Below are 24,295 nucleotides of genomic sequence, written 5' to 3'. Positions count from 1 at the left end.
GGGTCAAATCAGTCACCTTGACTTCTGTATGATATGTTTAATTTCTTTTTCATGGTGGGTGTCCAGAAAGATACAGGGAAGAGATTTCTTCCACACTCAGATCAAAGCCCATTCACACTCAAACACATCCCAGATGTTTCTTTGTTTATTTATTGCACTTATATCCTGCCCTATCCCACAGTGGACTCAGGTCAGCTCACAGTATGAATAAAATACAATTAATATACAATTAAGAATCAGCTAAATAAAATGACAGCTGAGAAACATACATAACTCCAGAGCAGTCCAATATGCCTCCTGTTAGATCTTCACAGGATAGTAAGCCTCTGTAGGCAACCTATGGGCAGGGAAGGCCAAGATGGTGGAAACATCCGTCTCCTCAACCAAAGGCCTGGCGGAACAGCTCCATTTTGAAGGCCCTGCAGAACTGTAACAAGTTCCGCAGGGCCCTGATCTCAGTTGGGAGTGTGTTCCACCAGGCAGGAGCTAGGACAGAAAAGGTCCTAGTCCTGGTTGAAGCTAAGAGGGTGTCTTTCACGCCAAGGACTACCAGTAGATGTTGGTCTTTGGAGCACAAGGTTTTCTGGGGCATATATCAGGAGAGACGGTCCCAAAAGTATGCTAGTCCCAAGTCATGTAGGGCTTAAAAGGTCAACACCATAACCTTGAAGTGGATCTGGTACTCAACTGGTAGCCAGTGCAGTTGGATGCGTGCCTGCACAGATGTCACTGTTAGAAGGCTTGCTACCACATTCTTCACTAGCTAGAGATTCCGGGTGAGGTTCAAGGGCGGACCCGCTAGAGCAAGTTACAGTAATTCCGCCTGGAAGTGACCATTGCATGAATTTTGTTCATCTGGGCCCATGGACTTGAGGTACTGTAGGCTACAGCTCCCAAGCTTCCCCCATGTCTTGGGGAGGTGGGAAGATGGCACCTGCCCTCTTTGTCCCTTGCAGGCCATGAGAAGAAGCCACTGCCTGCTCTTCTTGTACCACCTGCCCTGGTTGTGGAACAAGACCTGATGTCAGATCACAGTTGTGCCCACCCTCCTCATCCCCCAATAGCATGACAGGAAGCCATCGCCTTCCTCCTCACCCACACCCCAGTCAGGAATGGTAGACAGAAGGAGGAACCAGGCTAGGCTAGGCCCTGGATCTGCCCCATCCCTATCCTATTCACAACATAAGGAATGAGACAGGGAGCAGGCTCCTCACCAGCTACTCACTGGGCAAACACTTGGCCAGCCTGGAGGGAAAGTTGGGCTGGTTAATGCCCCTCCACTTCCGATGCCCAAGGTGCTTGCCTAGGGCTGCCTCATGGATGGGCCTGGGTGTTTCTACATGCCAATGTCAAAGGTAAATATTCTGATGTGTAGGTTGAAAAACTGATAATTTTTGTGCAACAATGAAGTTCTCTTGAAGGTAAAGGTAAAAAAAGGCAAAGGTAGTCCCCTGTTACCAACCCATGGGTCGAAGTCACATCATGACATTTTCTTGGCAGACTTTTTACAGGGTGGTTTGCCATTGCCTTCCCCAGTCATCTACACTCTCCCCCCAGCAAGCTGGGTACTCATTTTACTGACCTAAGAAGGATGGAAGGCTGAGTCAACCTTGAACCGGCTACCTGAGCCCAGCTTCCACAAGAATCGAACTCAGGTTGTGAGCAGAGCTTGGACTGCAGTACTGCAGCTTACTATGGGGCTCTTCTTGAAGTACTCTTAGCATTTCTTAAAAAGGGGTGGCGATTTCTGCCAATTTTCTCCCCTGTTGCAACCTGCTGAGCCCTCTCCCTCCCAAATTTCCTTCTGGTTGGGGTAATTGGATCCCCAGAAACATCACAAAGAGGGGGTCTAGAGTAGAAGGGGGAATAAATGGAAACTGCCACCCGCATTTTAAAAATGTAAGTGTCTTTAACTTTTTGGAATATGGTTCAAAGTAGATCAGTGTGAGCAGTTGCTATAACCATATCTTCAGCAAAATTCAAGGGAATTTGCAGCTGGTATGAGGAAAAATGCCCGATCGAAACTGGTTCCATCATATCTTGGCTATGGACAGAATGGTGGATTCATAATGGACTGTAGGTTGCAACCCCTGATATCAGGAGAGTTCGGGTTTGAAGAAAATCACTTTTAACCAAAAGTGCCCGTTGGCTGCCTGCTCTTAATCATCTAGTTTCTAGAATCACCCTGATCCATTTGAATTGGTATATGTTTAATTATGTTCAAGGGCTGGATATTGCTAAAATTATAAGTCCTACTTCATGCAGTCACTGAGGTCAGCTGCAGTTCAGATGGTTTAATGGCATATTATTTTAACTTTTCTTTTGGTAGCTGTCAGCTTAGTTTCAATTTCTGTCTAGACAAATGTCCCCTGATGATAAACATTTAGTCAAAATAGAACAGATTCTGAGCCCAGTGGCACCTTTAAGATCAATAAAGGTTTATTCAAGGTACAAACTTTTGTAGTCTTAAAGGATACTGGACTCAAAATCTGTTCTACTGCTTCACACCAACATGGCTGCCCACCCAGATTTAGTCAAAGTGTGACTTTAAAAGATCCAGGTTCATCTCTATATCGAAGCCTACAGAAAGAAACAGAAAGAAGAAGCCACCAGGGAACAAATAACAGTTCGATGTTTATTGAACTATCACAGATTTACTGTCGCCATATAGCAGCCTAGGGACTCTAGTAGTATTTTGGAGATGGCTGAACCATTATTTTGCTCTTTGAGACACGGTGCTTGAATTGGTTGGGAAGATTGCTAGTAAGAGGTACCGATGTCTGGTTGCCTGCCACCACTGGCACTCTGCAAGGACATGCTGGGAGACATGGATAGTTACACTAGTATTGTGCCAACTTCTGGCACAAAACTGGAATTGATGTCTCCATGTTGGAGTGATTATGTGACTTCTGGTTTTGCGACACAAGTATATTTATTGCATTGTTGATGTTATATTTATTAAGTTGTGCTGTTTTGATTTTATATTATTATTTTATTGTTGGATTTTAACTGTTTTTATTATGTATGTAATCCACCCTGAGCCCGTTATGGGAAAGGGTGGAATATAAATCTACCAAATAAATAAATAAATCATGCATCAGTGAGATGCTGGTGAGCCCCCTCCAGTTCCCCCCATACACACTGGCCTGTGAAGCTGAGATAACAACAGGGTCAGTGCCTGGAGATCTTCTCTTATTCCACCCCCCAACCCTTACTGAAAGGTGAGAGAGGTTTTGAGTTTGAGCTCATCTAGACTGTGAGGACAGCTCCAGGAAACAAGGCAGGTTTACGAATGTTCATGGAATGCAACATGGAGCCATAGTTATGTATAACTGAGGTTAATAAGCCAGCTTCAAACCAGGGTTTGACGGATTCTGTTTGGAATCCTATCTAACTATAGGTAGTGGAATGGTCCATGTTTGGGTTATAACATTAACAGCAGTTTACTCAATTAAACCTGTTTTTACATACTGTTTGTTTTTCATAGTATATCCATAATAAGTTAGGGTGGAATCAGCAACCAGTGAAATACACATTTCTGATGGATGTATATTGCGAGGAGGAATTATACTTTCAGAGATAGGCACGTTTTGGCAATGCTATGCCTCCTTATCCTCTAGCTTACCAGTTAATGAATATTGGTGTAATCATTTATCATTTATGATTGATAATGGTTTCATGAAAGGCTTTGCAACAGGCATCAAATTTACAATTCATATATAGACTTCCCCCTGCCCCCGAAACTAGACTGTTTTCTTTTTTAACCAAGGTTACACAAATTAGCTTTTTGCAATGGAACAAAAACCATGAATTCCTAAACACAACCATCCTAAGCAGTTACCCTTTTAAGCTAATTGACATCAATGGACTTAGAAGAGTCACTAGTTTCAATAGCACTGGAAGCCTGGCTTCTGGATGCAGAGCTGAAGTAAATATTTGGCACAGCCATGGGTAAAAGTGGTCAGCATTTCCTTTATTTATCACATTATCCTGATTCTCTGGCATTTCGTGCATGAATTTAGAAATGTTTGGTTTTGGGGAAAGGAGATAGAACATGTTAAAAACTGCAGCTTGGTTCATAGACTGGACTCAGGACAGACACCACATGTATTTCTTAACAGCAGTTGTGAAAATGTTGTGGGGGGGGGGGTTGATGTTTTTGTTTTTTGAACAAACAACCATTTGCTGTGGGTTTCTGTATTTCATGCCAGTGAGTCCAGTGGGGATAATTTACATGGTCCAAAAAAAAAAAAAAGGAGAATGAAACAGAACAAACCAAAAGTTTATTCTAGAGATTGGTCAGAGTCTGGACCAAAGAAGCCTGGGAAGACAGCATTGATTTTCAGTTGTTGTTTGTAGCCCTAAATAAGGCAAAACCCTGTTCGCACTAATCTCAGTGGAGCACACAGATGTCTTGGTGATAAGCAGGTTATAAATAGCTAGATAACTGAAGAATTTTGGAAGGATTTTCACTGTTTAAGTATAATATAGTGGGTTCTATACATTAATGAGGCGAGGTGGTAGTGAACGTAGCTCTTTTATTGAATACAGCATAGTATAGCGCTGCCTACGAAGACTGGAAACTAGGGCCGCAGGGCCCCCTATATATACACACCCAAAGTTCCCACGCTGCCTGTGACTGGACCATTCAAACCAGTCGGGGGCTCTTGATTGGAGCAGGGCTCTGGATTTGGATCCTGCTGCCTATTGTTCCTGAGTCCCCCAAGCTCTGTCCTTCAGGCCCCAGTGAGCCAGGCAAGAACTCCAGCTTATAGATACAATTCTAAGCACATGTACAACATTAAGATAAGTCATTGATTTAGTTTGCCTTCATAAAGCAGGAAGGGGAACAGAGAAAAGAGAAATATGATTACTGATCCAGCTAAACAAGCTTTTAACTCGAATCTATGGAGATGTTTTTAGCTTCAGAACAATAATTTCTGAGCAATTAAGGAATTAAAAAAAGCAAAATCCTCCTGAAGGAATCCACTTCTCTCTCTCTCTCTCTCTCTCTCTCACACACGCGCACACACACACACCAATCCCTCCCCTACTACAGCACCTTGATTTGGCCTTCCATGCCTGTCCTCTGTCTCTGCTTCCTTCTACCCCTACTTCTGAAGCTCCATCCCCCTGTCATCTGGCCTCCTGATCTTCATTACACCCTGACCCCTTGCCCAGTGGTTTGTCATTCTCCCAGCCGATTGTTCTTAGCTCTCCAAATGTTCTTAAGCATTTTCATGTTTTTTCTGCAAACCAGGGGTCTGGAGAAACATAGCCCTGTGCCACTGCCCCTCCCCCATGTGGATTCTTTGATCTGCAGAGCAAGGCATACTCAGCAGGGTGGCCCGCCTCCAGGTGGTGGCTTGTGATCTCCCACTATTGCAACTGATCTCCAGGTGACAGAGATCAATTCACCTGGAGAAAATGGTTGCTTTAGAAGGTGGACTTTATGACATTATGCCCCACTGAAGTCTCTCCCCTCACCAAACCCGCTGTCCTCAGGCTCTACTGCCTCAGGTAATTCCCAGCCCGGAACTGGCAACCTCACACATGATATAACATGCTTTCCTATGATTGTAGTGGTTGAAAACCCATTGGAAAATACGGCAGCAAAATTCCATGCATAGGCAGATATGCGAGTTGTATAATGTCACTTGGGGCCAAATAAGCACTTCTATTTCATTTTTAGGGTTGGGTGTTCTGTTAGCTGCTCTTCCCCCCCCCCCTCCCCCCCCGCCGAGGAAGATAGCAGAAATTAAGAAGACATTCCAGCCATGTTTTATTACTCAGCGTCATTAACAATCATATGGCTTTACTTTTGCCAAGCTAATCCTTGAAGAAATAGCTATTTATATTATGAAGTGTCAGACTTGATGCTGGAATTAAGCACTTCATGTCCTCAGTTTAGTAAAGTTCTTGGCCATGTGTGTGCGTGCTAAGGCCTCAAAGCCTTCTTCATGTAGAACAGAGAACAGGAGTGTTGTAATATCAACCTCTGCCTTTGGCGGACTGTATGAAGTGTCCAGATTGACCTGACCTGGCATAAATGCATCTCAGTAGTCTTAACTCCCAATTCCAGATCAAGACCACAGCTGCAGTAACTACGGATGCTAGCTTCCAGGTAGAACTTGGGGATTCTCCCAGAATTACAGCTCCTCTCTGGACTACAGAGATCAATTTTCCTTGAGAAAGTGGCTGCTTTGGAGGGTGGACTCTATGGCATTGTACTGCTCTGAGATCCCTGTCCTCCCCAGGATCTATCTCCAAATCTCCAGAAGTTTCCCAACCTAGATCTGGCATTCCTATCCCTACCCCATTTCCTGCCAATGACAGGGGTGGGGAGGGGACTTTGCAACCCTACCAGTAACTGACCTCAGTCCAGCTTTCCCAATGCATCACAGAGGAAGGGGAACTAACGATCTTCTCACATACTGATTTTTGTTGTAGTTTTCATCCTAGGAATGGTTTGCCAACAGGGGAAAACTTACAGGTACTTATGGGGTAATGGGCATTAGAAAAACCTCCCTTGGTATCAAAGCCCCAATCCAATTTGAACACTCTAAAGGCTACTTTTATCTTTTAAAAAAATAGAAGGCGCTCCAGATCACAGATTTCCCATGTCACATATATTTCAACCCAGCTTTTAAACTGGAGATTCATTTAATTGAATCTACATGAATTTTTTTTTAGTTGTGGGCTTTCCACTATAATCATCTCTTAAGATCAGGTTGACTTGCAGAAAACATATATAGATGACATGGAGAAATTATATTTTCTTGTAAATATCACAGGGAATTCCTTTGGGCATAAAAATTCAAAAGCTTTTCTTTTTTTTATTATCCTCATGCATATTTCCAGTTAAGCAAAATGTCAGTGTATTAAACTGAACGGATGCTACCTTGCTGTATTACCAGTAGCTAGGAAATCATTCTTCAGGACACAAAGAGCTGGAACTTTTTGAACATGGATGACATTTTATTATTATTGACAGATCCAGTGTGCCCCACACCAATCCTCGCGCACACAACACAAAAATGTGCAGAAAAATCACGAAGCAGAATCGGCAAAAGCAAGACAGAAAGTATACTGCTTTCTAGGTTCGGCACTTCATCGATATGTAAGACATGGAAATTTAAGGGGGCAAAGAAAGGTATGCAATTCTTATGGTTTTCCTAGTCTGGAAAACTTTGTGCAATACAATGAAAAGAAAAATAGATTATAAAAGTAGTTGAAATGCTTGAGGCAGGAAAGCAGGATTGTTTTGAATGGCCTTTGGAACGCTGCACACTTCTTGTCTCCACGGTCTGATTGGCCCTGTCAATGTATTTTTTATAACCAGACAATCAAAATGACAATGCTGGAGTTAATTACCAGTTGCAGTTCCAAGTTTAACTGAATACCTCCTGGAGGGAGGGTCTCCTTTGTGACTATTTCTAAGTTGTGTTTGTAAATGCATATTAGAGACGTACACTTACCTGAGTTTGCCTGAAGCTTTCTTCTGAACATGCAATAGTGCAGCAAGCCCAGGTTTGCTGGCACATAGTGCACACTCTAAAAGACAGGTAATGGACATAGTAAGCCTGATAGTTTATTATAAGTCATGGCAGTGAGGATGCTTGTTCCCTTTAATTCACCTGGTTATTGTTCCTTTCTGTTTTAACTGTAACCTAATTGGTATGGGACGGAATAGAATGGGGTAAAGCTTCTTGTCCAGACAGTGGAACAGTGGCAAGAAAAGCGAGCCTTGGAAACATGGCAGGACTTCTAGAAAACCAAGAATACATTGGATGAAAAATGGCCTGGAGATAGATTGGTGGATGGTCACGACAGTGCTGAGTCATGCTCCAACCTAAAGTAGTCTCAAATGAGTGGGATCGTCAGTTATTGTGTGAGTCAGGGCCAGATTAACAAACAAGCCAAGTAGGCTCGTTTCCCCCCCTGCTTGCAGCCCTCCCAGCCTGCACGCACAGCCAGCAACTGAGCTGCTCTTTGCCTGACTTGCCTGGTGTGGCTGCTGCTGGTGTCATTGCCAAGTTTGCCTTCCTCTGCCTCTCCCCCACAACTTTGTGAAAGGGGCTCTTGAGAAGGTACCTGTAGGCTACAGCAGGGTGTGGTTGGTGGGGCAGGCACCATAATTTGAGAGCAGGGCCCAGAGATTTCAACTGCATAGGGCCCTCACCAGGGTTTAATCCAGTACTGGTGTGTGTGTGAGAGAGAGAGGGGGGGGGATATTTTTAGGGAGGAAGAAGGAAGATGGGGGAGAGAAGAAAAGTGTGGGAAAAGAGAGGGAGGAAAGATGGAAAAGCAGAAAGAGATAACAGGAATATCAGAACTCTAAGGCCTATAAATTATAACATATATGGTAAAAGAGGTTGCAGATGAGATTTAAAGATAAGGGTCTGTGCCTGAAAATGTATGCTTCAGTGGGTAAAATGGACCAGTCAATGACTTTAAGCAAGAAAGTAAAGAATTCCCTCTATCCTATTGTAGCAAATACTGTCAGCAAATACTGATGTAATGTGAATATAATAAGATAATATTTTGGCTACAAATGTCAAGGGCTTTGCTTCTAGGGGGTACTTTTTCAGTCATGAAGGCACAGCAATTTTTTTAATCTAAGCCATAAATCTACAGGTAGGTGTAGGCTTGCCAATCTCCAAATAGGAACTGGAGATCCCTCAGAATTACAACTGATCTCTAGATTACATAAATAACTTTTTATTTAAAACATATATTCCACTTCTCCTGGAGAAAATGGCTTGTTGTGGAGAGTGAACTGTATGCCATTATGTCCTACTGAGGTCCCACCCTTTCCTATCACCCACCCTCCCAGGCTCCATCCTCAAATCTCCAGATATTTCCAAACCCAGAGTTGGCAACCCTAGACAGATGGAGATTTTACATTTCTTTTTGCTTTCCAGAAAGTGACCTTATTCAGTACTGCTGGGTTCATGTAAGTGCATCTTCTAAAATAATGTTAGACCACAAATAAAAGGCAATTATTGGTAACCACCATACCAGTAGTAACACCTTGAGGCAGAATATAAGGAATTTAAATAAAATAAACTGTTGGATTGGAAACATTCTTATAAGGATAGTTAACATTCAATAGTAATCACAGTTTGGTGTAGTGGTTAAGTGTGCGGACTCTTATCTGGGAGAACCGGGTTTGATTCCCCACTTCTCCACTTACAGCTGCTGGAATGGCCTTGGGTCAGCCGTAGTTCTCTTAGGAGTTGTCCTTGAAAGGGCAGTTGCTGTGAGAGCCCTCTCAGCCCCACCTACCTCACAGGGTGTCTATTGTGGGGGGAGAAGATATAGGAGATTGTAAGCCTCCCTGATTCAGAGACAAGGGTGGGGTATAAATCTGCACTTGTCTTCTTTTTCACATGTGAGCTGAAGGACAGAAGATATCTTTCAGGGATTTCTGTCTGTTCTCGGTATATGGACTATTATGCTCATCATGACTTATGGTGTCCTTGTATTCTTTTATAAACCCTTAGTCTTTGTACTTTCAATATACTCCTGACTGTGCAACAAAACCAGGATGAATGACACCGTTCAAGGGGCAGCCGTCATTCCAGAAGCTATATAAAAGTCTGGGCTGCTGAGCTGTTTACACTGTGCTGCACAGAACCTCCGAATGCCCCTTTTGTGTTCTCTGCAGTAATTGATTTGATTTGATTTATTAGATTTTCATCCCACCCTCCCCGCTCAGGGCGGTTCAGGGGGTTCTCAGGACTAATCTCAATTAGCACAGGGGACACTCCTCCTTGAACAAGCCCTGCTTGATCCTTCCAACTCTGAAAACTGGACAGGCACTTAATGCCTCCACGTCTCTTCATTTCCACCCCTCCGTTACTATATGGCTTGTCTTTCGGCTGTTGTTGTGGTTCTGTGTCACTAAGGAAAGAAGAGGTTTTTGCTTGGCTGTAACTGCAGGGATGAGTCCGTGATTAATATTAATTTCAGGTTCTCTAAAGCATTCCAACGAAAGCTACTGTGCTTTTCCTTGATAACTATGTCTTCTGCCTAAATCATCAGCGGAGGTCATGGTTGTGCTGTGTGCCGTGGAATCATTAGTCTGACAAAGGGAGCTGCTTTTTATAAAAAGAAGTGACAGTGGAAAGGACCGATTTCAAAAAGATGAAGATTAATGTGCATTATTTGGCTTTTTAAAAAATCCTTTCAGCACTGTAAACCATAATCTTTCACTCCTTTTAGCATGTAATATATCTGCTGTTGAAACCTAGCTGGATCAGCAGTGGAAAACTTGCATTTCCCCCCCCCATTGGGAGTTATTTTATTTTTTTAATGTGTTCATTTCAGTGTTCCCAAGGTTATATCACCTCATCCCAGATGGCGAAATTACCAGTATTAAGATCAGCCGCAGCAATCCCAACGACAGTCTTGCCATTAGGATTGTAGGAGGCAGCGAAACGCCATTGGTTCACATCATTATACAGCACATCTATCGCGATGGAGTCATTGCAAGAGATGGAAGATTACTCCCGGGGGACATGATACTGAAGGTATGTGCTTACACAAAGTGGATGCAAATGTGAAGGGACTGAAAGAACCCAAGTTGAGTCAGAGCTTTTAAAAGTTTTCCCGTTTGATTTGAGGGCATGGAAAACGGTACCTGAGAGCAGGGCTTTTTTTGTAGCAGGAACTCCTTTGTATATTAGGCCACACACCCCTGATGTAGCCAATCCTCCAAGAGCTTACAGGGCTCTAAATACAGGGCCTACTGTAAGCTGCAGGAGGATTGGCTACATCAAGGGAGTGTGGCCTAATATGCGAAGGAGTTCCTGCTACAAAAAAAGCCCTGTCTGAGAGTATGCAAAAGGACAGTGGTGATTGAAAGGAAAAAAGGAAGAACAGCATGTTCCTCTTCCTCCATGTCCATTGCTGCAGATCCATTTTGTGGTCTCAGAGATAAGAGGTTCATTCCAACACCAATGTGTAATTTGAATACATACCTCAAGCCAGTGTCTCATCACATTGTTACAAATATAGTTGCCTTATATACAAAGGTTCAGGGCCAAATTAAACACTACAAACAACCTGTGATTGCCGCTGAGACCAACAGCCCTGTTTCTCATTTCTGCATCTTTTAAAACAATGGCCGTTTTCCCACAGAGCTTACCGCGGAGCGACGTCCCTCTTCACTGCGCAGCATCTGCGCGGATTTCCCACCAACTGCTCCACAGAACCAGGAAGTGCCGGACCTTTTGCGTCGCAGATGTAAACTGCTAAAAACCAGTTTACGTTAGCGACGCAAAAGCCGTGGCTCTTCCTGGTTATGTGGAGCAGTTGGTGGGAAATCCGCGCAGACGCTGCGCGGTGAAGAGGGACGTCGCTCCGCGGTAAGCTCTGTGGGAAAACGCCCTATGTCATGTTCCTCTTACATAACATTTGGTTTCTATTGGGTGTTTGCAGGGGGAGGATACAGGGAGCAACTTTCAAGTGTGCAGATTCTTATCTGGGAGAACCGGATTTGATTTCCCACTCCTTCACTTGCAGCTGCCGGAATGGCCTTGTGTCAGCCATAGCTCTCACAGAGTTGTCCTTGAAAGGGCAGCTTCTGTGAGAGACCTCTCAGCCTCTCCTACCTCAAAGGGTGTCTGTTGTGGGGGTGGGGGGGAGGTAAAGGAGATTGTGAGCCACTCTGAGACTCTGAGATTCAGAGTGAAAGGCGGGATACAAATCCAATGTCGCCGTTGTCTTCTTCTTCTAGTCACATGTCCCTCAATGTCCTATTGTGTAGATCTGAACACACATCCCTACTTACTTGCTTCCTTTATAATTTGAAGGCTGTAAAACTGGGGATTCCATGTTTTGGAGGGGGGAGCTGCCATAAAGTCACAGCTGACTCATGGTAACCCCATAAGGTCTTCATGGCAAGAGATGTTCAGAGGTGGCTTACCATTGTCTGCCCCACCCCCTTCATCACAACCTTGATATTCCTTGGAGGCTTCCCTATCAAATATTAGCCAGGACTCACCCTGCTTAGCTTCTGAGATCTGGTGAGTTTGGGCTAGCCTGGTCTATCTAGGTCAAAGCTAGTAGACAAGGACCTTTTCCACTGTACCAGTAGCTCCACCCTTGGGCTTGTGTGCCTTCCCCAGCTCAACTGAACAATTCCTCACCAGTTGCTGCATGGCCGCATTTGGACTCACTCTAAAAAACAAGATCAGGAAGACACAGGGGGAACTGGCGGGAGACATGAGTAAAAATGAGGCCACACAGCAACTGGTGGGGAATCGATTGGTTGAGCTGGGAAAGGCAGAAGCTCATGGGTGGAGTGACTGCTACTGTGGAAAAGATGAAGAAAAACCAGTAAGAAAAATGTGGGAGAGAGGGTTAGCATAGGAATCCTGTGGCAATAAGAATCTGGCGGGCTCAAGGCTAAGTCTGCTAAGACAGGCAAGAGGATACCGGAGGCTAAGGAAGGAGCACTGACAACATTGAAAAATAGCCCTTATGTCTGGAGATAATGTGCGAGAGAGGAGGAGGACAGTACACAATGTGCCGTCCTTGGAGACTTGAGGGGGAGGATATTTTATAATGAAATCTTGGCCGTATGTCAGCCTAACAGGAAGACATCTGAGTAAATAGGCCATCTTGTCTGCAATGCCAGTTGCAATTAAGCTGCCTGTTCCCCATATTGATTGATGGTTCTGTCTTTCAGGTCAATGGTATGGACATCAGGAACGTACCACACAGTTACGCCTTGTCAATTCTGAGGCAGCCCTGCCAAGTCCTCCGGCTGACGGTGCTCAGGGAGCAGAGGTACAGGTGTCGGAACAGCGGGATTCCCCTGGAGGTTCCCTTCAACAGGGACAACAGCGTCCATGTCGTTCTAAACAAAAGCAGCCATGAGGAGCAACTGGGCATCAAGCTGGTCCGCAAAGCAGACGAAACCGGGGTGTTTGTTTTCAACTTGCTGGAAGGAGGTGTCGCTGCCAGGGATGGGCAACTTCAAGAGAATGACAGGGTTTTAGCTATTAATGGCCACGATCTTCGATATGGAAGTCCAGAGAGCGCAGCCCAGCTGATACAGGTCTGTTGCAATAACTTTCTCATGTTTCCTGAGTATATTTAATAAATGCTGAGAGGCTTAATAACCTGGCTACAGCCTCTGTTTTCACTGAAGGCAAGTGATCTGCATTCCCTAAATGCAAACCATTTGCCAATATTCATGGGAAAGTGGGAGTCAAATTTATTGAATGTGAAAGCACTTTGACTTACTGATTGAATGCCATACTTCCAGGGCTTTTTTTTTGTAGCAGGGGCTCCTTTGTATATTAGGCCACACACCCCTGATGTAGCCAATCCTCCTGGAGCTTACAAGAGGCCCTGTACTAAGAGCCCTGTGAGCTCTTGGAGGATAGGCCACACACCCCTGATGTAGTCACAGCCAGCATTGGTTAAACTGGGACCACGTATGGCCTTCATTGTCCAGGAAAATGGGGATAATAGGGAACTGCTTCACTTTGGTTCAGATGAAGCCCTCAGAATTATGTGAACTTGAATGACCCACCCCGATTTGATTTAGAAAGAACTGTGACAATTCAAAGAGATACTTTACTTGAACTTCAGGGATTTGTTTTCCTCAAGCAATTAATCACATTTACAAGTTTCTTGTAAGAAACCAGTTTGCAGATAAACCGAGAGGAGGTAGCTTCGTAACATGTTATATATGGAGCAGATGGATATATTCATTAGTCTTTGTAGCATGCCTGTGATTTTAATATAAACAGTTTAATATAGACAGTTTTTTACAAGCTGATATGGAAGCTATATGGAGTAAAATATTTTAGCTTCTTTTAGAGAAAACAAAGTGTAGAGCAGGGGTCCTCAAACTACGGCCTGCGGGCCAGATGCGGCCCGCTAAGGACGTTTATGTGGCCCGCCGGGTTATGGCAAAATCAGACCGGAAGTGACGTTCGACCTAAACTCGTGTTAGCAATGCACACTTCCGGCACTGGGCTGAGGCGGCGGAGACAGAGTGTGAGGTGATACCAAGGTGAGGTGAGTTCCCAGGCTGGGGTGTGTGGTGTGGGGAAGGGAGAGAGATGCAGAAGATGGAGAACTGACGGCCCGCGGCCTTGTACAGTAACGGCAGTCCGGCCCTCCAACAGTCTGAGGGACAGTGAACTGGCCCCCTATTTAAAAAGTTTGAGGACCCCTGGTGTAGAGGTACACTGGCCCCATTGCTCTCTGTGTGCTGCACATGGGAAGCGCATGCGTCCCAGTCATCAGGATGGATTCTATATGTGTACAGCTTGTACACTTCCTATGAAAAGAGAAGTCACACTATGAAAATTTTGTGAGTCATAGGTTATCTTTGTTCACCGGTCATTGTTTCACAGAGAGAAACATGGCACTTTTGAACAAAATCTGCAATTTGTTTTTGTTTTTTTTCATACTCCAGTTTACTTGTATTTCTTTTTTGGCTGCTAGAAAGCCATTTTAGTAGAACAGTGAGGAGAAAAACAAAGAGGTATAATAACTACCTCCACATGTTTGAATTTTTCTTCCACCCACTACAGTGCGGTTTCCTACCTAATCCACTGAACTAGGATTCCCAATGGGAAATTTAGAAAAGAATACTATGTTCAAGAGAATACAATCAGGGCCTGAGTATAAACGTACCCAATACTGGATTGGTAACTGATGTAAAACAGACAGGCATGATATGGTTCCTTTTTTAAAAAAAAAATGTACACACAAAAGAAGTTTATTTCAGGAAACACACAACAGAGGTAAATATTACCATTTAACTGGGAGTTGTGGGATGTTAGAACCAGGAATTGTGGGATGTGATGTTTTACACAGAACATGCCTCAGGAAAACACTCTCTCAGGCATATTTATAACATACCAACACAGCATGCTGCTACAGCTAAGTTACTCACCAAACCCAGAAAAACCCTGTTGGTCAACTGTAATACTTTGCTCAACAAATAAGCTTAACCAAAAGATTTGCTATCCCTTGATCTTTACTTCACATCAGGCCTGTGGTCCTGGGGGGGGGGCACGACCCCTCTATTAACCCCCCCTTAACCCTGTAGGGCCCCTCCATTCAGCACCAGCCCAGCACCACACTCCATTGAACTTGCAACCCCCCTTGGTGCCGCCCACCTGCCACCCATGCCTCCTCTGCCGGCCTGCCCCTCCTTTCTCTTCCTTTCCCATCACCTCCCTCCCACCCCCCCCCCCTGTGATCACGGCAGGGCCTAGGCACGGTGTGCTGTGATCGCACATGGGGGGGTGCAAAGGGAAGGGAAAGGAGCTGTGGGCCTTCACCAGGTGGGCTGGAGGGAGGGAGGGGGAGGTGCCACAGAGGGAGCGGGGCCACCAGAGCAATGGCGGCTGAGAGAGTGCAGGCCGCCAGAGCGAGGGCCCGTCCTCCTAGGGTTGCCAAGTCCAATTCAAGAAATACCTGGGGACTTTGGGGGTGGAGCCAGGAGACTTTGGGGGTGGCGCCAGGAGACATTAGGGGTGGAGCCAAGATCAAGGCTGTGACAAGCATAATTGAACTCCAAAGGGAGTTCTGGCCATCACATTTAAAGGGACTGCACACCTTTTCAATGCCTTTCTTCCATAGGAAATAATGAAGGATAGAGGCACCTTCTTTTGGGGCTCATAGAATTGGACCCCCTGGTCCAATCTTTTTGAAACTTGGGGGGTATTTTGGGGAGAGGCACTAGATACTATAATGAAAATTTGGCGCCTCTACCCCAAAAAACAGCCCCCCTAGAGCCCCAGATACCCGCGGATCAATTCTCCATTATTTTCTATGGGAATAAATCTCCCTAGGGAATAATAGAGTTCCCAGCAGACATTTCCCTCCCCTCCCCCCTCTTTCTGATGACCCTGAAGCGGGGGGAGGGCCTTCAAACTGGGGGATCCCCTGCCCCCACCTGGGGATTGGCAACCCTACCTCCTCCACCCAAAATTTTATTTCACCCCCCCATCTGAAATTTTCTGGCTACGGGCCTGCTTCACATTCTTGTTAGGTTAATCCCAAAACCTAACTCCTGACTCTCAGGGCCAAACTATACAACACAGTTTCTAATGAATCAGGTCTGTGCGTGTGCCACTTCATACTGAGGCCAGATAAAGCATCTTGGCTCAGGAAAATGGTGCAGGGGGAAGGCTAGAGCTTGTCACGCTATGGCTCTGAGCTGTTTTTTATTTTGTTTTTAAATGATGTCCCTTGCAGCTTTGGTGTGGCTGCAGGGAAACTGAGTTGGGTCTGGAAACCAGACCCTGACTTAGGGTTGCCAGCTTCCAGGTGGGGTCTGGAAATCTCTGGAAATTGCAAAAGATCCCCAGAGATCAGTTCCCCTGGAGAATCTGGCTGCTTTGGAGGATGGACTCGGTTGCATTATACCCTGCTGAGGTCCTGCCCTTCTCAAACTTGCCCTCCCCATGTCTACCTTGCAAATCTCCAGGAATTTTGCAACCCATATGTCACATCCCTAACCCAACTCATTGTATGTATTATGTAGGTTTGCCCTGAGTCATCAAAACCCAACTTCAACAACCTTCCCTTACAGATCTTGACTTTTCCCACTACAGTTCCTATCTGGCTGATCTAGAGCACTGCTTTGCTTAGCTGCTGGGTCTCTGGGGTACATTTCTGTGCTTTGCATAACAAGAGCAGGGGGCAGAGCTGGAGGTGGAAATAGGCTTTCCATTCCCCAGTTGGAGATGAGGAACCCCCGGTTTTGCAGGTTCCTGCGCACTGCTGGAAATCTCCCTCAACAGCAACATTGTGCGACATGCCTATGCCACCTGGAAGTGATGTAGGCATTCTGGGGGTGATGGCCTGGTTTGGGGGCAAAACTCTATGGTCTAAGGGCAACTTTACCATAGAGTTTTTCCCCAAACACAGAGTGCTGCCCTCGATGTGCCTACCTCACTTCTGGCGCGTGATATCATTTCCAGTGACATCAGCATATTGGGAGTGATGCTTCCAGCTCCTGGAACATTCCTCCCCCCCATCCCACCCCCACCAGTGTCTCAGACAGACTTGGCAAATCTAGGTGGAGACCTGGGAGTTGTACCCAGAAGTGATATATACTGATGGGGAGGCTGGGGGCATTTGTATTTTGCTATGGAGACAATCAGCGGGGGGGGGGGGGGCGGGCACCTGCCGTAGTGGGAGCCCTCACATAAATGCATCACAATAGTTCTTGAATTAGTCCAAAATGCAACCATAAAGACATCTGCAAATCACAAGAAAATGAAAGAAGCGAATAATTTCATGACTTGTATGGTAAGCAGTGTTTGCAACAGCAGTAAAGAAAATGTCTGTACCCTCTGAGTATCCAGGATGGGACCGGCTATAAACAGTAACAGAACAAAGCAGTAGTCAAGTAGCACCTTTAAGGCCAACTAAGTTTTATTCAGAATGTAAGCTTTCGTGTGGTCTAAGCAGACTTCATCAGACAAAAATGGAATGGCAAGCAGTCCTAAACATAGAGAAAGTGGGCAGTGAGCTAGCATGTAGAATCACGGAAATGTTTTTAGCAGATTAAAAGAATCACAAATTGGGGTCTGTGTTTGTTAGTTAGTGTCGGTTAAGTCATTTGAAATATATTTTCATCCTTTGCATTCTGATTTACATAAACTATGTTGTTTTGTAATCTGTGTCTCAACCTGCAGGCTAGTGAGAAGCGCGTCCACTTCACTGTGTCCCGGCAAAGCAGGCAGCAGGCCCCTGATATCTTGCAGGAGGCTGGATGGGATTACAACGCTAGTCATCAACCCTGCCATAATCCTAACAAGGTGAGGCCTGCCACTATTTCCCCTTGTGATGGCTCCTTCTGCGAAGGGAAAGAAAGAGGAGGTCTGGTATGTTAACTAATACGCTAACGTCTCTTAACTCCAGTCTCTGGACAGTATCACCAAAAGAAGCACATTTTAATGCTGCTGTGTAAACACAGAAACAGTGATTCTCTTTGTTTATACTCTGGGAAGTGCTGCTGTCTTGTGAATGAACAGTGGGGAATGGGGGGGGGGAGAGAGAGAGAGGAAGCTGTAAGATAGTCACAGAGCACAAATTATTTTTATACAGACGCACACCCGGTGTTCTATTCAATCATGCTGATTCCCAGCAAACTGTAACAACCCTCTAATAAGAATTCAGAACGCTTATCTTCCCTTTCTCCATCTGGAGCAAAGCTAGAAAGGCGAGGGTGTTGCTGAGTAGCTTCAGAGATCCTTGCCGTCTGGTAGAAGATGAATTGGACTCCCATCCTGTCAATCAGTTGGGGGTTAACTGTTATCAAGAGAAAGATGCGAGGGCGGAGGAGGTTCAGTGGGCTGTCAGGGTCTTGCATCTTCTGTGGTGCGCAAGGGAGATCCCTGCTGTGATTTACTGAGCACATAAACAGAAAACAGAAGAGGCTATAATTCTTCAACAAGTATTTTATACTCCCTTTCTTGGTGAGTAAATGATGGTTTTGGTGGCAGCTCCCAACCCTAAACTCCTCTTGGCCTATTAGGACTGATAAACAAAGGGTGTCCTAAGGAACCTGAGGGAGTAGACTTGCCAAAATTTCTCCCTACTCCCCCCACATCCAGCAGACACATCACAAGTAGTCAGAAAAAGGTTTCTCTTACTATATCCATGCTTTCCAGCCATTTAGCAATAGCACAAATCCTGGATAGAACTAGGCCTTTCAGAACCTTCCTGGCCCTGGCTCTTATTCTCAGTGCTTCACCAGAATAGGAGCTTGACTGCTGTAAGGAGAGCCCACCCACCCCCCCACTGCATTTTGCCTCCCCTCAGCTGATGTTTTCCAGGGCTGAGGCTGTGGGTGATGTCAATGGATGCTGGGGGAGATCTCTAAAGCATCAGCCTTGTATCAGCTGTCACTCCCAGAGCTGTCCTTTTTTACTCTCCTGAAGGATGCCTCTTCTGTTAATGTTCTGAAAATGTAACTTGAATTGGTATGCACACCAAGGAGCTTGGATTAGAAGTAGCTTCATTGCCACATTTGCATGTGAAAGGAAAGGAAAGGTCCCCTGTGCAAGCACCAGTCTTTCCAATTCTGGGGTGATGTCGCATCATGACGTTTTCATGGCAGACTTTTTACGGGGTGGTTTGCCATTGCCTTCCCCAGTCATCTACACTTTCCCCCCAGCAAGCTGGGTACTCATTTTATCAACCTCAGAAGGATGGAAGGCTGAGTCAACCTTGGGCTGGCTACCTGAATCCAGCTTCCTCCGGAATCAAACTCAGGTCATGAGCAGAGAGTTCAGACCACAGTACTGCAGCACTGCTGCTTTAATAATAATAATAACAATAATAATAATAATAATTACCACTCTGTGCCATGGGGCCGCTTTTACATTTGCATGTAGTGGGAAACAAATCTGGCCAGACAAAACTGTATTATACTAGAATCATAGAATCATACAGTTGGAAGGGACCCACCCAGGGTCATCTAGCCGAACCCCCTGCACAGTGCAGGAAATTCACAAATACCTTCTCCTGAATTCACAGGATTAACATTGCTCTCAGCAGGACGTGTTGGTCTGTCTCATCTTGTTTATTCTACCATCTGGGATCTCAGGGGGAGGTCTTCACCAGCCCCGATGCTGTCTGAGATTCCTTAACTGGAGATGCTGGGAGCTGAACCTGGCATCTTATTCATAGAAAGCATGGGTTCTCCCCTGAGCTGTGGCCCCTTTCCTATACTGCCACATAATATCCTACATCTAAAGAGAGTATAGTACAGGAATTAATTTAGGTCTCAAGTAAGCTTTGAGGTCTCCTTATGTACAAGGCAAAAAGAAAACACTGGCTGGAAGGTGACCACCACTTCTAAGAACAGCCGCTGACTCATCCAGGTGTGCATGATTATCAGCATAAAGAGTAAACATATCTGATTTCCAGCAAGTTTGAACAAAATTTTGGAAAATATGGTGATGTCTTATCTATCATAAACTTATTCTACTGCTTTAACAGTATAAAATACGTGTTTTAACTTTAGCAGAGAAAAATGCAAATTTGTCATATTTATGAGATTTAGAAGTAAAATGCCCTCGTTTTCTAACAGCAAAATTGCAAATATACCCGATACTTGAGGGCTGCAATCTGCTACACCTTATGCTACCTTAGCACATGAATCTGAAAAACAGAAAAAAAAATAAAAGTTGAAAATGGGGGGGAGAGGGGAGTAAACAAGAGAAAGTGTATGATTTGGACAAAAACAATCTAATATTTTACAGGCACCATATATGGATATCAAGTTAACTTTTGAACATTTAGAACACTCAGCTCTTCAGACATACACATTAAAGGATATTAATTGTGGATAAATAAATAATATAGTCTGTAAAATATAGATCCCAGGACGGACAGAAATTATTATCTGATGCTGTACATTGTTGGCCCAGCTATTCATTACATTTTCCACAGGACATGCTTTCCTGGCATGCAGGGGCCCAATTTGGATTGGAACCATGGAAGAGGGGGGCTTAGATCTCCCCCACCATGACATTTTCCCCTATCTGAAGCAGCCTCAGGAACCCTTTGTATGGCCCATTGGAGAAACTGAATGTAGCCCTATCAGTAGGTATGCAGCTCACAACAGAACACTTTCAAATCAGGAAAAGGCCAGGATGGAGGGTTCTCCATTCTTGAAATAGACTTATCATTGAATATATTTATTTGAGCTTAATGTTGAATATATTTATTTGAACCTTGGTATGAATTCCTTCCCCCTTATCTTTACTGGCACCTTGAAATGGCAGTCCTGATGGGTTCTTTCAAAAATCAGTTTAGAAACTGCTTCCCTTAACCTTGCAGTACTTGAAGGGGCAGTTGAGCCATACGAGGAGCTCCATGTGTAAGTGTAAAATGCAATCAAATCACTCCCAACTTATGGCAACCCTCTGAGTTACCATTCTTCAAAACATCCTATCATTAGCAGCCATTCTCCAGTCTTGCAAACTGAGCGCTGTGGCTTATTTTATTGAGTCAATCCATCTCATGTTGGCCCTTCCTCTTTTCCTGCTGCCTTCAGCTTTTCCTAACATTATTGTCTTTTCCAGTGACTCTTGTCGTCTCAGAATGTGACCAATAGCCTCTATTTGCTCATTTTAGCTTCTAGGGAGAGTTTAGGCTTGATTTGATCTAGAACCCACTTATTTGTCTTTTTGGTGGTCCACAGTATCTGTAACCCTCACCTCCAACACCACATCTCAAATGGATCATCTTTCTTCCTGTCAGCTTCTTTCCTTGTCCAACTCTCTCACCATACGACAAGGAATTTATGGGAGAGATTTCTTCAGGTGCTTTTCTGCTAGCACCATTGATTAAATTCTTGGGCAATTCTGTAGCATTAGCAAGTTGGTGCCGCCTCCTGGGGGGCTTCTAGGAGCTGGAAAGCGTTTGAGATCGTTAAAATAAAATAGGCTTTCAGTCAGTTTTGGCCTTCTCTTTGTTCCATGTACTAGCAATGACTGGCCAGTAACCACACAATGACTGGCTGATAGCTGCTGCTTGCCCTCTTTTGACCTCTTCAGTGGAGGTCACCTCTCAAGAGGAAAGTTCATGCTGCTCTGAGCAACATTAGCTGATCTCTCTTGTTTACCTTCTTTTTTGAGATGGGTAGAAAGGAAAGCCTCATGCCGTGTGCAACACCTGATCCCTGGCCTTTCGCCCCTTGTACTCTTGGACCCAACCACTTCAACTGTGTGACAGATCTTCTGTGCTGTATAACTCTACGTTGTCTTACCCTGTGGTTTCCTTCAACCTTCTGTAGCAAGAATGGACCCAAACTCTTAAACAGCCGTTAGATTTGACTAACCAGTCTAAACTGTTTGTGTGGGTACATGGTATGGGTGTTCTGTCACTCTGACAAAAAAAAAAAATCACTATTCTCCTGCAGGTTATTTTAAAAATAAAAATAAAATCTGACTCCAGGAATTTTTGAGGGAAACTTTCTGTACCTGTGGGTCAACATCTGTTTTCCTAAAGCTGTGTCTGAAAGGTCTGGCCTGGCCTCATTCCCCAGTTAGTGGTTGCTGAGTTAAATTAAGCTGCATACTTCTCATAATGCCATTATTTCCTGCTGGTTATGGAAGCCTAAGTGTTCTAATTCGGCTCTGCTCCCATGCAGAGGAGAGGGTACCCTATTTATTTGCAGATGGAATTGCTCAAGGGAGTCACTACAAATGTGAAGAACTGGTTTCCTTCAGATAGATCCCGGTGGGCAGCTGTGTTGGTCTGAAGCAATAGAACAAACGTCGGAGTTCAGAATGTAAGCTTTCGTATGTATGCATGCTTCATCACAGTCGGACAAGGCACTTCGATGGCACACCATCTTTACAGTGTTGGACTGTCCAGTGCTGATTTCAGTCTGTAAATATAATTTCAGCCTGATTATGTTAATTTCAATTTGTATGGAGAATTGATCCTAGCAATATATAATCCTAATCTGTTCTAAATTCTTAATTTATTTTAATATATTTATTTGGAGATCAAAACCAAACATGAAGAATCGTTCTGAATCAGACCTGATAGTCTATCCATTCCAGCATCCTGGTTTGCCCAGTGGCTGACCAGATGTGCCCCAAAAGGCCCACATCAGCGGCATAAGGACAAAAGTCTCCCTCCCACCGCAACCTGCCCTTATAACTGGCATTCAGAAGTATACTTCCTCCAAATATGGAATCTCTATCCAGCCGTCAGGTGAATGGCCATTCAGATATTCTCCACAAGTAGGGTTGCCAGGCTCCAAGTGGAGATCTCCTGGTGCTGGTCTCCAGGTAAAAGAGATCAGTTCTCCTGGCTGCTTGGGAAGGTGGACTCTATGACATTTCACCTCACTGAGGTCTGTCTCATCTCCAAACCCTGTCTCTCTCCAGGTTCCACTAGGGTTGACAGGTCTTACCTGGCTGCTTGTAGGGGACTTTTCTTTGCACACGCTGTGCACAAACAGCACAATGACATCACCTGGGTGTGGTGTCAATCCACCGGGAACATCACAGAGGGGATGCTCTAGCATTTGGGTAAAAATTCTACCCAAATGCTAGAGCAGGGGTGGCCGAACTGTGGCTCGGGAGCCATATGTGGCTGTTTGACACATATTGTGTGGCTCCTGGAGGTTGAGGCTTACTCTTGATTAACTTTGTGTAGCATCAGGACCTCAGTCAGCCTCTGACTACTGACCCATAGGTAGGCAACTATTTCCATCATGTGTGAAGCAGGGAAAGAGGAGAAAATAGGCAGGCTTGCAAGCTCTTTCCTCCACCACAGAGGTTGCCCAGACACCTAGAATGGGGAAGGAGAGTGCAAGAGCCAAAGGAGAAAAATGAGCACATAAAGTATCTGTGCCACCGAGTCCAGAATTAAGAGTTTTAATAAAAATGTGTGTGTAGTATTTGTTTGTGTGTTGTGGCTCTCAAACATCTGATATTTATTCTTTGTGGCTCTTACATTAAGCAAATTTGGCCACCCCTGTGCTAGAGCATCGCTCGCACACCATGCCTGCCACAATGATGTCACTTCTGGGTGATGTCATTGCACTGGGCATGTCAGGCGATGATGCAGCTTTTCAGGAGCAGGGCTTCCCCCCACCAGCTATCTCTGTGCTGGTGGGTGGAGGCCCTGAAATAGGGGGGAAACCCACCAGGTGCAGGAGAATGGGAACCCTAGATTCCACCCCCAAAATCTTCAGGAATTTCACACTCTGGAGCTGGCAACCCTATAAATCCATCTAGACCCCATTTAAAGCCACCTAAACTAGCAGCCTTCACCAAAATCCAGAGGCTGTGAGTTCTGCAAGTTAATTATGCATTAAGAAATAAACAGGTATTTTGTTTTCAACTTAAACTGGCCTCAAAAGGCCATGCTTAATATTATTCCATTCTGATTCCTCTACAAGTTGTAATAAAAACAAAAATATTTGATTGCTTGATGAAATCCTACCAGTTCAAAATGATTGTATGTGTTCCAGTGTCATTTTTTTTAAAAAAATATGCTTTCTAAGAGGATTTGATTTAATCACTGTTCGTTTTTCTTAGAAAGCCAGTTGTCTCCTCATTCTTATTTTTTTAAGAGCCAGTTCTCTCCTTGACCTCAGCCATTTCAGATGTAAATGCTGGATCAATATTGCTTTCACATTTCTAATATCCAGCGCCAAGAATACTCTCCAGCCTTCAACCTCATTTGTTGTTATAAGAATGGTTCAGGCATCCATTTTGGCAGAGGAAAGCCCTGACATCCTGCCTCCATGTGGAAAAGAGGTTGGCTCTGAAGC

General features: G+C 44.7%; 1 protein-coding gene across 4 annotated transcripts in view; it reads left to right on the top strand.

The window, feature by feature from the left end:
- LNX1 (ligand of numb-protein X 1) overlaps positions 1-24,295 on the top strand; it is a 127,586-nt gene that overhangs the window by 79,267 nt on the left and 24,024 nt on the right. For 2 of the 4 annotated variants that reach the window (XM_060246356.1, XM_060246358.1), the window contains 4 exons: positions 6,995-7,153; positions 10,333-10,535; positions 12,698-13,069; positions 17,685-17,807. In XM_060246356.1, the coding sequence (XP_060102339.1) occupies positions 6,995-7,153; positions 10,333-10,535; positions 12,698-13,069; positions 17,685-17,807 (857 nt within the window). The remainder of the gene's footprint in view (positions 1-6,994; positions 7,154-10,332; positions 10,536-12,697; positions 13,070-17,684; positions 17,808-24,295) is intronic. The other 2 variants (XM_060246357.1, XM_060246359.1) reach the window with 1 other exon arrangement.

The sequence above is a fragment of the Heteronotia binoei genome, chromosome 9 (assembly GCF_032191835.1).
Source record: "Heteronotia binoei isolate CCM8104 ecotype False Entrance Well chromosome 9, APGP_CSIRO_Hbin_v1, whole genome shotgun sequence".
In the NCBI taxonomy this organism is placed as follows: domain Eukaryota; kingdom Metazoa; phylum Chordata; class Lepidosauria; order Squamata; family Gekkonidae; genus Heteronotia; species Heteronotia binoei.
Note: the sequence above shows the minus strand (reverse complement) of the source record. Positions and strands in the feature narration are given on the sequence as shown.